Genomic DNA, 13,766 nt, shown 5'->3' on the forward strand with positions numbered 1-13,766 from the left:
CCATACTGTCCTTCTCTTGGGACTGTTTTTCACTCCCTCTTCACCTAGTTGACTCCTTCCTATTTGGATCTCAGTTCAATTGTCACTTTCTCAATGAAGTCCTTCCCTGACAAGTTCAAACTAAAGCTCTATATTAAGTATACGCTCAATTGCTGCCATGTAGTTTTCCCTAATAGTAGCCTGGAAAAGTAGCCACCAATTCCTCTAGCAACCACACCATACATAGCATTTCCACTTCCCTCTCTGATCCCGCCAGTCTAGGCCACGTGACTTGCATTTGCCAATAGGGTATCAGCAAACATAACACAGGCAGAGACTTGAAAGGCACTTGGGCAGTTGACTTGTCCTGCTCCACTGTCTTGGAACTCTGAAAGCATGGAAAGAAGCCTGACTGACGTGCTAGACGATGAGAGACATGTGGCCCCTGCTGACGACCTGCCAATGCCATGACACAGGAGTCAGTCCCCCTAGATCATCCACCCACCAGCTGACCAGAAAGGTAAGAGCCCAACTGAGCAGAACCAAGGTAAAAGAACCACCCAGCCCACTCAGAATCCCAAGCTAGCCAAACAAATCGTAAAAAGTCACTAAGTTTTGTGGTGATTTGTTACACCGCAGAAGTGGATACAGTAGCACATACCTCAGTGGCAATTTTACACATCTTCGTTTGATTAGCTTCTATCCCTGCCACATGACTGTGAGCTCTCTAAAAGCATGGACTATGCTGATCTTAGGTTACTGTGCCAACCTCAAAGCCGAGCATAATACCTGGAACACACCAGGCATCCAACCAATAACATGCTCAGTGAAGGCAAGGAGCAAAGAGAGGTACACATTGTAACACAAGCGAATAGGGGAAGTTGAAAACAAAGGACGGCGGACATCTATTTGTCCAAAATAAAAACTTTTAATCAGCAGCACACGGCAGGGAGGAATACTAGACCAAAATCACATTTCCTCTGTCTCAAAGGGCTCAAAGTCTAGAGTATAGGAGACAGTACGAAATCAACAAAGTGTACTGTTTTAGCATTCCAACACTTTGCACTTCGCTCCTTCAGACAGTATTAGGGCCCCGTCCCAAAGCGTTAGGACCAGGCCCTAACGTTGCCTGAAAAAGCGAAGTGTGGGAGGATCCCAGAGAGGTTTCTCGAAGCAGATAAAGTCTGAATTGAGGCTCACGCCTGTAATCCCAGCACTTTGGGAGGCTGAAGGGGGGCAGATCACTTGAAGCCAAGAGTTCAAGACCAGCCTGGCCAACATGGCGCAACCCCATATCTACCAAAAATACAAAAAATTAGGCCAGCATAGTGGTGCACGCCTGTAATCCCAGCTATTCGGCAGGCTGAGGCAGCAGAATCGCTTGAACCCAGGAGGTGGAGGTTGCAGTGAGCCAAGATTGTGCCACTACACTCCAGTCTGGGCAACAGAGCGAGACTCCATCTCAAAAATATATATAAATAAATAAAGTCTGAATGGAGTCCTTGCAGTGTTTACTGGGAAAAGCAGCACACGGGAAGGCCGGGAGGGTCAAAAGGACAGAGGCGTTCAAAGGACAAAGGAGAGCGTCCTGTTTGTTTGGGGTTTTTGTCTTTTTGAATTTTTGTTGCCCCAGGCCAACCCTGAGAGCCAGAACTGTTCGTTATTTATCTCAGCACAGGTTCGGTGTAAGCGTTGCCTCCTCATCCGACGCTCAGGCCCTTCAGGTCCGGGACCCCTGCTTCTTAATTATGTTTCTGTTATTCCCAGTGTCTAACACAATCTCTTCCGCGAAGTCGGAACTTGATACGTATTTGCTGAATAAATGAAAAGTTAAAAGTGAAGCAGTAAGCACCGCTCCTTTCAAGGGCAGCTCTCAAGAGCCCACGTTTTCAGATTAAACAGCGAAGTGGACGCGTCTGGTACGAGACTACAAGTCGCACAGGCGGAGACGGGGCCCCCGGGCCTCTGGTTTCACGTCTCCCTCCTAGTTCCCGGCGGACCGACGTCTTTTCTCCCCTGCTCGGAGTAGCCGAGCAGCCCTAGAGGCTGGTTGTCTGGTAAGCGCGGCTGTTAGAGAGGATGGAGGAGCCGCAGCCCCGCGGTGCTTCCCACAGGCTTCGCCGGCAGGGACGCGCGGGACGACCGCGCAGGCGGCTCTGCAGGGGTGGGTGCGCCATCACCCCTCTCGGTCCCAGGGTGGGCGCGCCATCACCCCTCTGGGTCCCTCGCTGCTTTGCGCTTTCCGAGCCCCAGCCGCGCTCAGGCTGCCTCGGGCATTGACCGCGGGGGCGCGCACCCCGTTTCCATAGAAACGCCCGGGCTGGCGCGGCGGCGCGAGGGGCGGGCTCTCCGGCTCCCGGCGGCTGCTTGCGCCCCAGCGCGCGCCCAGGCGCCTTGGAGTCCCCGTCCTTGGGCCCCCGCAAGGTCCCCTGCCGTGCGCGAGGCAGCATGATGAGGCGCACCCTGGAAAACCGGTAACAGCCCGAGCCCAGCTGCCCAGGGCCGCCCACACTGGAGGGCTGGGGTGAGGGAAGTGGAGCCTCTGTCCGTGGGGCCTCTGCGCCGAATTCCGACCCTGGGCGGCAGGCTGCATGGTCCCCGCTGTGGCCTGGGGCCTAATTCCCTGGGCTGCAGCGAGCGCCGGCGGCGAAGGGGAGCCCGGGGCCCGGCCGGCTGCCACCCACCCACGCCTCCGGGTCTCGGGTCCCCACACTGCCGCGGGCAGTGCAGAAGCCTTGGAGGCAGCCAGGCTCCCAGGCCGCGCTGCGCGGAGCAGCCACCTCCCCAGTTAAGGCCAGGCCCACCCGGCCTGGGCCTCTTCCTGTGCCTCTTCCTGTGCCTGCACTGTCCGGATAGTGAGGTCAGGACCCCATGGAGAGCAGTCCGCGCCGGGAGACGGTGGATCGTTGGTGGGTTTGTGCCTTCAAAGCTGCAGAATGCCCGGGGAATGTTTGCATGTTACATTAACGTGAAGCCTTCTCATCTCTAACGAGAGTGTTTTGCCTTTTGTGTCACCTTTTTCTCTAGGAACGCTCAAACGAAACAACTGCAAACAGCTGTCTCAAATGTGGAGAAGCATTTTGGAGAACTGTGCCAAATCTTCGCTGCCTATGTGCGGAAAACTGCCAGGCTGAGAGACAAAGCCGACCTCCTGGTGAATGAAATCAATGCGTATGCTGCTACAGAGACCCCACATTTAAAGCTGGGCCTGATGAACTTTGCTGATGAGTTTGCCAAACTTCAGGATTATCGACAAGCAGAGGTATGGCGTGAGATCACAGTGTCATTGTTATGAATGAGCCATGAAGTAGTGGATGAAGGAACCGTGGGAACTTTCACTTGTAATCTACCTAACTGCAGAGGTGGATACAAACTTGATAAAACCTACATTTTCATGTCTATAACACTGTGTGAATCTATTAAAGAGAAGCTTTCGGCCGGGCGCGGTGGCTCACGCCTGTAATCCCAGCACTTTGGGAGGCCGAGGCGGGCAGATCACGAGGTCAGAAGATCGAGACCATCCTGGCTAACACGATGAAACCCTGTCTCTACTAAAACTACAAAAAAATTAGCCGGGCGAGGTTGCGGGGCTCCTGTAGTCCCAGCTACTTGGGAGGCTAAAGCAGGAGAATGGCGTGAACCCGGAGGCAGAGCTCGCAGTGAGCCGAGATCAGGCCACTGCACTCCAGCCTGGGCGACAGAGCAAGACTCTGTCTCAAAAAAAAAAAAAAAAAAAGAGAGAAGCTTTCTGTGTTTTATTTTACCGTTTTCAAGCTAAATTTTAGGGAATCTTGAAGTCTTGAATTTCCCCACTTTATTTGCCAACTTTTGGCCAGGGGGTGGCTGTTTACTGGGGGTAGTGGGAATAGTACGCAGGGGGAAGAAAATAAGCATAACTTAATGTCTTGTGTGGCACGTAAGTACATATTAAAGAATGACTAGAGATGGAAATGTTGGGAATGGTAATGTGGATGGATAAATTATTAATAAATGGGCAAGAGATCATTGCTGCATCCAACTGGAAAATTGACCAATGGTTTACTAACAACAACAACAACAACAAAATGCTATGAATTGTAGTCATGAAAGCAAACCAATACTGAGACACTGTGTGGACTTTTTGCTCTGGGTAGCAGGAGAGGTATCCTTGTGATTGTTTTCTTTCTAAAAGCCCATTTTTTTCCTTTAAATACTTAATGAGCACTTTTACTTGTATTTATTTTCAGTTTCACAACATAGGTGAACTTATCAGAAGTTGCCCATTTAGAAATGCGTTGCTTTTTTGTACTTTTCTCATCAGAACCTAAAATGGAAATTTCAATTTTCAAAAAATAGAATGAGTATAAAAAAAAATTGAACTCATCATTGCTATCCATACAAATTTGAAGAGTAATGTTTGGAGGTACTTTTAGAAAAATGTTGAGTTCTTGTCATGAAACTTCTTCTGTTATAAACAAGTAACTCTTAGTTACATCTAACTGGGAACTTAATGTTTCAAAGATAATTTATATTCACAGGTAATCCTAAAATCTTATTTTAGCCAATAATTTCAATGCCCCTTTGTAGAAAACCTTTATGCTATTTATCAAATAGCAAACTGAATTGATTTGCATTTGTTCTCCTTTTATTTCCCTTGCTTACCAAATGGTGGAGGTCCTAATGAACAATGACAAAAAGGTAGGCAACAAAAAGGAGAACAGAAATAAGACTTAGATAATCCTTAAACTGAATAATCAGTATGGATTATAAGAAATGGTGTAAACCAAACTGTCCTGAATATCCATGATTTTAGGATTTCTAATATTTGAATACTTAATGGGAAGCTGATTTTTATTTTCCTAACATTTTAAAATGAAACAGTCATACACATTTTGTTTACAGAAACTAAAGAAAAATCAATATGAAATTAAGTGTATTTGTTAATTATATAAATATGTATCATTAAAAAGCCCTTTTCCTGCGATTAAAATATTACATGTTCATTTTAAGCAATTGAATACATGTCACCTATCTTGAGAGAAAAAATTTTAATGTCAAAGAGAGTTATTTTTCTTATGCTGTATTTAAATACTTTACCTTAAAAAAAAAATCTGTCTCTTCAGTGCCTTCCACTAGTGCTACTTGTAAAAGAAGTAATTACTCAAAATGTGATTTAAAAACATAACTATAACGTTTAAGAAAAACTATTTAATTCTAAATGAAACAGAGATGAGACATACAGTTTGACAGCTCAGCAACTCAGACCATTTATCTTGTTCTGTAGGCTTTGATAATTCACAAATGGCTTCTCAGAAAAAAAAAATGCAGCAAATACAGTGATCTCTAAGCTTTTTTGCTTTTGAAGGTTATATTGCTTTAAATGTTTCCAAGATGCTCTGTCTTTCAGCTTTGATTTTCTTTTCTGAAAAGTTGAGCTATTATAGTTCAGAGATAATATACCTAAAGTATCCAGTACTGTGCTGAACACACTGAAAATGTTAGCTGTATTAAAATTTGAGCTGTCTTAACACACTTAAACTACTACTTTAAGGTAACAAAGTAATCCTAAGATGATGATGTGGCCAGGATGAGCTCCTGGGAAACCTGAGACATTTTCTTGTCATTTTGCTTATCAGATGCTTTTCTACTTTTACTATTACCGTGCAGCTTAACAGTTTTTAATGTGTTTGAGTTTAGATTCTAAGTCTTATTAATTTCTAGTGATTAGCCTTTTATTTATAGGCTAAAAGGTTAAACATTCTAATTTAAAATTTTAATAATTTTCAATAGGTTAAAAGACTTGAAGCCAAAGTGGTTGAACCCTTGAAAGCTTATGGGACCATTGTGAAAATGAAACGGGTAAGTAAATCCATTTTCTCACTTACTATGAGTTACTCTGGCAAAGAGTATGAGGTTTCCAGTTGTTTTTTAAATAAGAAATACAAAGTAGTGGCCAGGAGTGGTGACTCACACCTGTAATCTCAGCACTTGGGGAGGCCGAGGAGGGCGGATCATGAGGTCAGGAGTTTGAGACCATCCTGGCCAACATAGTGGAACCCTGTCTCTACTAAAAATACCAAAAAATTAGCTGGGCGTGGTGACGTGCACCTGTAATCCCAGCTACTCAGGAGGCTGAGGCAAGAAAATCGCTTGAACCCGAGAGGCAGAGGTTGCAGTGAGCTAAGATAGTGCCACTGCACTATCTTAGCACTGCCTGGCGACAGTGCGAGACTCTGTCTCAAAAAAAAAAAAAAAAGAAAGAAATACAAACTAGTATATAGTCATTCTTTTTACTCTGAAAGATCCCTTAGCTCTTTAAGAATAATGAAATATTTTTAGTGAGCTTATTAAGTATACTGTAGCAACATAGACAACATAGACATTATTATGGAAACTTTAAAATAATTATAATCATGAAAAATATATGGACAGAAATTGCTTTACTATATGAATATAAGTTTTTGTTTAAAGCAGGTGATAGCATTTAGACTTTTAAAATGTGTGAGAGAGTTCTATTTTTAAAACTAACTTTATTGAAGTGTAATTTACATCAGCAGTCCCCAACCTTTTTGGCACCAGGGACCGATTTTGTGGAAGACAATTTTTCTTTAGTTCACAATAGGGTTTGCACTCCTATGAGCATCTAATGCTGCCCCTGATCTAACAAGAGGCAGAGCTCAGGCCTTAATACTAGCTCGCCCACCGCTCACCTGCTGTGGTGGCCCAGTTCCTAATACACCTGGGAGTTGGGAGCCCCTGATTTATGTGCAGTAAAATTCTTCCATTTTAAGTGATCATTGAGTTTTGACAAATGTTTATACCCATGTAACCACTACCACCATCAAAATTACACATTTATATACATATATCTATTATGGTTAATAGTTTTGCACTGAAATTGTGTCATTATTTTGAGAGAATATTAAACACATTCTCATATACATAGACACTAATTATGTAATACTTGTAATTCCTGTGGTAATGGTACCAGGATCACACAAGAAGTATTCTTCCATTCTTAAAACAGAGTGTGTGAATTTTCTTAAGTCAGACATTTTTACTAATAAAAAAATGTCAATTTGCAGGATGACCTCAAGGCAACATTCACAGCAAGGAATCGAGAAGCTAAGCAATTAACTCAGTTAGAAAGAACACGTCAGCGAAACCCATCTGATCGACATGTTATTGTATCCTTTGAATTTGGGTCTTTAAAAAAATGTTTAAGGTATGGAGTACAAAAGTAAATGTATATAGAAATTGTGCATTTTTACTTTTAAATGAGTAGAGAATTTGAATATAAAGATTGAAAAGAAATGCATTTAGGAATTCTCAGTATAGAAATTGGCTAATTTTAAAGAGGTTACACCACCTAATTCAAATCCCCTTATATTGTTTTACACAGTAGACTTTGCAAACGAACAAACAAAAAATTCAGATGTTTGTATAAAGAGTAAATTCAGATTTCTGAATTTTATTTTCACATGGTGATGACTAAATATTAATTCTACAATTAACTTAAAGATCTATCATTAATCCTAATATATCAGTGTCCTCTATGCCCTGTTTTGAGAAAAGGAAAGAAAATTTTCCCATTTAATTTCCTTCATCTTTTAGAAATAAAACAATTATGTGGGCCAGGCGTGGTGGCTCACCCCTGTAATCCCAGCACTTTGGGAGGCCGAGGCAGGCAGATCACAAGGTCAGGAGATCGAGACCATCCTGGCTAACACAGTGAAACCCCATCTCTGCTAAAAATACAAAAAATTAGCCGGGCTAGGTGGCGGGCGCCTGTAGTCATAACTACTCGGGAGGCTGAGGCAGGAGAATGGCGTGAACCCGGGAGGCGGAGCTTGCAGTGAGCCGAGATTGCGCCACTGCACTCCAGCCTGGGTGACAGAGCCAGACTCATCTCAAAAAAATAAATAAATAAATAAAACAACTATGTGAAATCATGAATTCCAGCCAGTTAACCTCAGGAGGGAGACTTAAGAGTATAATTAAGATCCAAGTTGGACACAAACCTAGATACGACTGTCTACTGTAATAAGGTTCTTCTGTTAAACATGACTATTTCTTAAACTACAATGTGCCTTGTTCATTACTAAACAAAAGCATACAAAATAGTGCCTAACTGCCAGCAACTAAGATAGGTAGGACTGTGTAGAAAGCACTAACATCTGGCCGGGCGCATTGGCTTACGCTTGTAATCCCAGCACTTTGGGAGGCCGAGGCGGGCAGATCATGAGGTCAGGAGTTCGAGACCATCCTGGCCAACATAGTGAAACCCCGTCTCTACTAAAAATACAAAAATTAGCCAGGCATGGTAGCACGTGCCTGTAGTCCCAGCTACTTGGGAGGCTGAGGCAAGAGAATCGTTTGAACTGGGAGATGGAGGTTGTGGTGAGCTGAGATCACACCACTGCACTGCAGCCTGGAAAACAAAGCGAGACTCTGTCTCAAAAAAAAAAAAAAAAAGAAAAAGAAAGCACTAACATCCCTACTGCCTCTTTTTTCCATTCCTTCTTCTATGTGTCTCCTTCCTACTTCCTTAAGGTTGTTACTGCCCAGCTCAGCCAGAAACCACATGAGGAGTGGCTCTTTGAGAGCATTTGAGGTTCCAGAACACCTCCATTCCTGAGGGGAGTCCCTTGAGCAGCGATTTGGGGCTGCACCAATTTCTTGGTCCTTCTTCCTTTGGACCAAAGGTACAGAAGCCCAACTTTGTACTAAACAAAAATGGGCAGCCATAGGGCTGGGAGTGGAGTGCCTACTGGAGACTGGGACAGAAACATCTAGATGGTCATAGTGGCATAAGATCTGCAAATGGAGATGATAGAATCTGTGTTTTAAATAAGTCAGACAAACCAGAGAATGCTGGAAAATTTATGACTGATAACTAGAGATCAAGGCAGAGGCTGTGGGGTGGGGTCGGGGGATTCACCAGTGTTTAAGAATTAAGCTAGGGATCAAAATTTTTTGTTTTGTTTTGTTCTTTGTGGCCTGGAGTGGGGGAGGTGGTGATATATGAAGACATCCGGAATCCTGAGTAGTTGGCAAGATTGAATCAGGAGTACTGGTGTCTACACTAAACACAGAAACGAACCTATTCCTAAGACAAACATTTTTCTGACTTGGATGCTGTGCTGTAAACTGCTGGGGAAGGGAGATAATCTTAGAGCACAGATGAAGCAGGTCTGTGGGTTCACATGGTGGGGAAATAAATACAACCTAAGAGGTTATTGCCACAGGTGAATCACTGTGCTCACTGGGTAAGATCTGCAACTTGTGTATTTTGACAACCTGAGACCAAAACATGAAGGACAATCTACATACAAATGTAGTCAATATAAATATACAAATATTCAATCATAGTATCATGGAATATTTCCCAGGATAAACTCTTAAAATTCATCTATGTAGAAGTATGTTTAAGTTTGGTATGTAAGAAAAGATAGAGTTACTCTGATAGAGAGGATAGGGAAAAGAAGAATTCCAGGGCTCTGCCTGCTCACCCCCAAAGTAGGACTCCGGGTGGCTTCTAAACGAGCTTCCTGTAATGCAGTGTGACAAATACGAATCTGGCTTACTCTTTTAAAAATCATTTTAAACTGTTAACTAATTCCATTTAATATACCAATATCTTTATTCATGGAGTTAGTATTTTAATCCAAAGCATTTCCTATTCAAGTTGGTATATTATAGAATTTTGAAGAATTTTCAGTGAAAAGAAGAAATATTAGAAATCTATATTCTCTTTGCTAAAAATGGATGTGTTACTTTGGGTGAGTTGCTATGCTCAAGTAAAGGGATTTGAGACTTTCAGAAATAAATAGTAATTGCTGGAGGGTGATAGAAGGTGAAGCTACACATATCCCAGCTATGGCTTCTGCTTCCCCATGCTTTCCTGATTTAGCCAACTCTACTTAGCCTTCTAAATTTTAAATTGAAAATATCAATAAATGAGGAGGGTAAAGACATGAGTCAAAAGGAAGTAGTCACAAGTAAAGAGCTGCATCAGTCAGGTGTAATAAACAGTATTAGGAATTAGTCTGCTTGAATATTCTCACTAGCACAAGGATAACGTGTATCAAAACTGTTAGAGATTTTTTCATAGTAGTAAGTCTTCAGAGGAGCTCCATTTTATCTTTGAATTTCCTGTAATGAAGTTGTAGTTTAAAGAATCTCAAATACAGAAATATAGAGAATTGTTTTTGATTCCTGGTTATGAATAAGTTGAAAGTTTGTGTGATTTTTAAAAACTCTGCAGCCCATATGGTAAATGTATATACAAATACAGAGAGGTATAAATGAATATAATTTTAAGTACTTAGTATCTTGAAAATGTGTAGTTGAATGAACCTAATTACAAAAGTAACCATAATTGATATATGGTTACAATTAATATATAACCTAATTGTAAGTATATATAATTCTATGGGTATATAAATTTATTGAAAGAATTGTTACACTCTCTTTGAAATGTATTTTTTCCTTTATGAAAAATTTCAGTCACAGGTGGGTAATAGAGTGGTGTGTCAAGAAATGGATCCTTATAGTAAACCCTTTTACTTGTTTCAATTTATACATTTTCTTGAAAAAGAAAGCAAAAGCTAAATGTCACGGTATTACTTATCGCAGAACTTTGACAACAAATGCAAACTTTTTCTATGATTATTAAATGATGATATATGTGACTTTTGAGTAAATATAATATTAGCACAAGAAACAAAACTATTAGGAAGAATTTAATCCGAAAATTGGGATGTGCCTTTTTAAATTTCTGTGTTACTGTTTAAGAAAAAATCTTAAATATTTTTGGGCAACTTTTGTTCTAGCAGAGGAGGTGCTTAAAGAGAGATATACAATTAGATTAGAAATATTCTGCACTTGACAGTACTATAGCCACTGGCTGTATATGGCTATTGAGTTCTTGAAATACAACTGGAGTAACTTTGGAGCTAGTTTTTAATTTTTTATTTAATTTTAATTAGTTTTAATGAAAATAGCCCCATATGGCTAGTGGCCACCATACTGATTGGACAGTACAGATCAGATATTATGAGTACATGTCCAAATGTGTTAGACATGCCATCTAATTCATTAGTTACTAGTGTATTTATTTTTTTTGTAATAAGCGTTAACTAAATAGAAGCAGTGTAACATGGTTGTCTTGTAAAGAAGAATCTACAAGTAGAAATCCCATGCTGAAATATTTTGTAGTGTATATTATATTCTGCCTGATGAGGATATTATAGAGTTAGGAATATTTAATACATTTGGAGAACAAGTAGAAGCAAGCAAGGTAGAAAGAGTCTTGGTTATATACCTGCTAACCCAAAATACCTCAATGTTGTACATTTTAAAAATCAAACTCTCAGTGGTAGAACTTGTCATAGCTGTAGGTCTCTCTACTGTGTGCCACTCTCCTTAGTCCTTTCCAAAGATGATTTCATGTAATCCATACAATAGTCCTATGAGATAAGCATAAAGAGTAAGAGATAATAGGCCGGGCACGGTGGCTTACACTTGTAATCCCTGCACTTTGGGAGGCTGAGGCAGGTGGATCACCTGAGGTCAGGAGTTCAAGACCAGCCTTGCCAACGTGATGAAACCCCATCTCTTCTAAAAATACACAAAATTAGCTGGGCATGGTGGCATGCGCCTATAATCCTAGCTACTCAGGAGGCTGAGTAAGAAGAATTGCTTGAATCCAGGAGGCGGAGGTTGCAGTGAGCCGAGATTGCGCCACTGCACTGTAGCCTGGGCAACAAGAGCAAAACTCTATCTCAAAAAAAAAATAAGAGATAATCTGTAATTGAGAGAATTGAAATAATCTTTACTAAGTCATATGTCCTTTTCAGGAGAGAAATGGCTAACGGGGAGAGAGAGACAAAAGAAAAATAATTTTTGATAAATGGCACAGGTAGTGAAATAGAGGGAAGCAGTAGAAAATATGGGACATGGTTTTACAGTAGGTTATCCAAGGATGTCTGGGAAAAAAAATGATTTTGTAGACAGAAAGGGAAGGATTTGGGGGTAGTTTTTGTCCTTGGGGTTTTTTTTTCTAGATCGTGAATCATGTCACTAAATAAAGTTTTTTATTCTGCATGTGCTTACATAGATCATTTTATTATATATGGTAAAATATAATATTAACAATTTACACTGTTATGCCAAAAAGCGAGTACTGCACAATGGTAGAATTTACCAGTAAGCTCAACTGAATGAATTCTCATTTGATTTTTTTATATCTTTGGTTGGGGAATACTTTTGTAGGCAGAAACGGAATTACAGAGAGCTGCAATGGATGCTAGCCGAACAAGTCGTCATCTGGAGGAAACTATTAACAACTTTGAAAGGCAGAAAATGAAGGATATAAAGGTAATAAAGTAACTGTTAGGGTTCAAAATGTGTTTTTAACTTTATTTTTTACTTTAAACTCATGAAAAATTTAAATTACTCTAAATTTTTTAGCCGATAAATACCCCTTATAAAGAAAATATGATAAATAAGGGGCCAGGCACAGTGGCTCATGCCTGTAATTCTAGCACTTTGGGAGGCATAGGCGGGTGGATCAATGGAGGCCAGGAGTTTGGGACGAGCCTGGGCAACATGGAAAAACCGCATCTCTACAAAAAACTAGCCAGGTGTGGTGGCACATGCTTGTAGACCCAGCTTCTTAGGGGGCTGAGGCAGGAGGATCACCTGGGCCTGGGGAGGTTAAAGCAGCAGTGAACCATGACTGCGCCACTGCACTCCCTGTGTTCCAGCCTGGGCAACAGAGCCAGACCCTGCCCACCCCACCCCCCAACAACAACAAAAAGAAAACAGAAAAAGCAAAAAATATTATAAATAAAATATATCATGGGTTTTTTTTAAAAAAATGGAAACAGTGGTATATAAAAGACCAACATTTCCAAACAGTAGCCAGATATTCAGCTTTTTATAACAAATACTATTTAATCAAGGGGAACTAACATTTATTGTGTTTTTATATACCAGGCGCTACAACAGGCACTTTACATAAATTCTTGCAGTCTTCACAGCAACTCCATGAGGATGAGGTGGTGGTATTAAAAAATTAAGCAGCCAGGCACAGTGGCTCACACCTGTAATCCCAGCACTTTGGGAAGCTAAGGCGGGCAGATCACTTCAGGTCAGGAGTTTGAGACCAGCCTGGCCAACATGGCGAAACTCCATCTCTACTAAAAATAAAAAAATTAGGCATGATGGCATGCACCTGTAATCCCAGCTACCCAGGAGGCTGAGGCAGGAGAATCGCTTGAACCCAGGAGGTGGAGGTTGCAGTGAGCTAAGAAGAGCATGCCACTGCATTCCAGCCTGGGTGACAGAGTGAGACTCTGACTCAAAAAAAAAAAGAAATTAAGCAGAGACATAAATATTTTACCCAAAGTACAACAGCCAGAAATAGGAGCTATAAACCAATTTTTTAATGTGTGATTTCTGTTATAATACAGTCATTAATTTTTATAGCTTAATACTTTGTAGTAACTACATATTATCAAATAAGTAAACAGGGTAATAGTAGCCAACCACATAAATTTGCATCTACTATGATATGGTATCTTAGTCAACAAAATCACAAGAATTGCCTTATTCTAACACATTTGTAGATTTGAAACTTTCTTGGGGATCATGAAATTCAGCAGGTCTTTTTGATAACCATCGTGGAAACACTTGAAGGACCTCTTATGACCATCTTACAGACTTTAAAACTCATCTAAGGCTCTTTTTGGCTCACTGAAGATTTTCCTGTAACAAGCTTTTTTTTTTTTTTTTTTTTTTTT

The 13,766-nt window shown here is 41.0% G+C and overlaps 1 protein-coding gene across 1 annotated transcript in view; it reads left to right on the top strand.

Annotated features, from left to right (window-relative positions):
• The first annotated feature begins 2,308 nt into the window (after positions 1 to 2,308).
• CIBAR1 (CBY1 interacting BAR domain containing 1) overlaps positions 2,309 to 13,766 on the top strand; it is a 34,172-nt gene continuing 22,714 nt past the window's right edge. The window contains exons 1-6 of the mRNA XM_073018205.1: positions 2,309 to 2,453; positions 3,007 to 3,241; positions 5,749 to 5,817; positions 7,044 to 7,145; positions 9,954 to 9,959; positions 12,235 to 12,339. Of these exons, the coding sequence (XP_072874306.1) occupies positions 2,428 to 2,453; positions 3,007 to 3,241; positions 5,749 to 5,817; positions 7,044 to 7,145; positions 9,954 to 9,959; positions 12,235 to 12,339 (543 nt within the window). The 5' untranslated portion in view covers positions 2,309 to 2,427. The remainder of the gene's footprint in view (positions 2,454 to 3,006; positions 3,242 to 5,748; positions 5,818 to 7,043; positions 7,146 to 9,953; positions 9,960 to 12,234; positions 12,340 to 13,766) is intronic.

The sequence above is a fragment of the Chlorocebus sabaeus genome, chromosome 8, assembly GCF_047675955.1.
Source record: "Chlorocebus sabaeus isolate Y175 chromosome 8, mChlSab1.0.hap1, whole genome shotgun sequence".
Classification (NCBI taxonomy): Eukaryota; Metazoa; Chordata; class Mammalia; order Primates; family Cercopithecidae; genus Chlorocebus; species Chlorocebus sabaeus.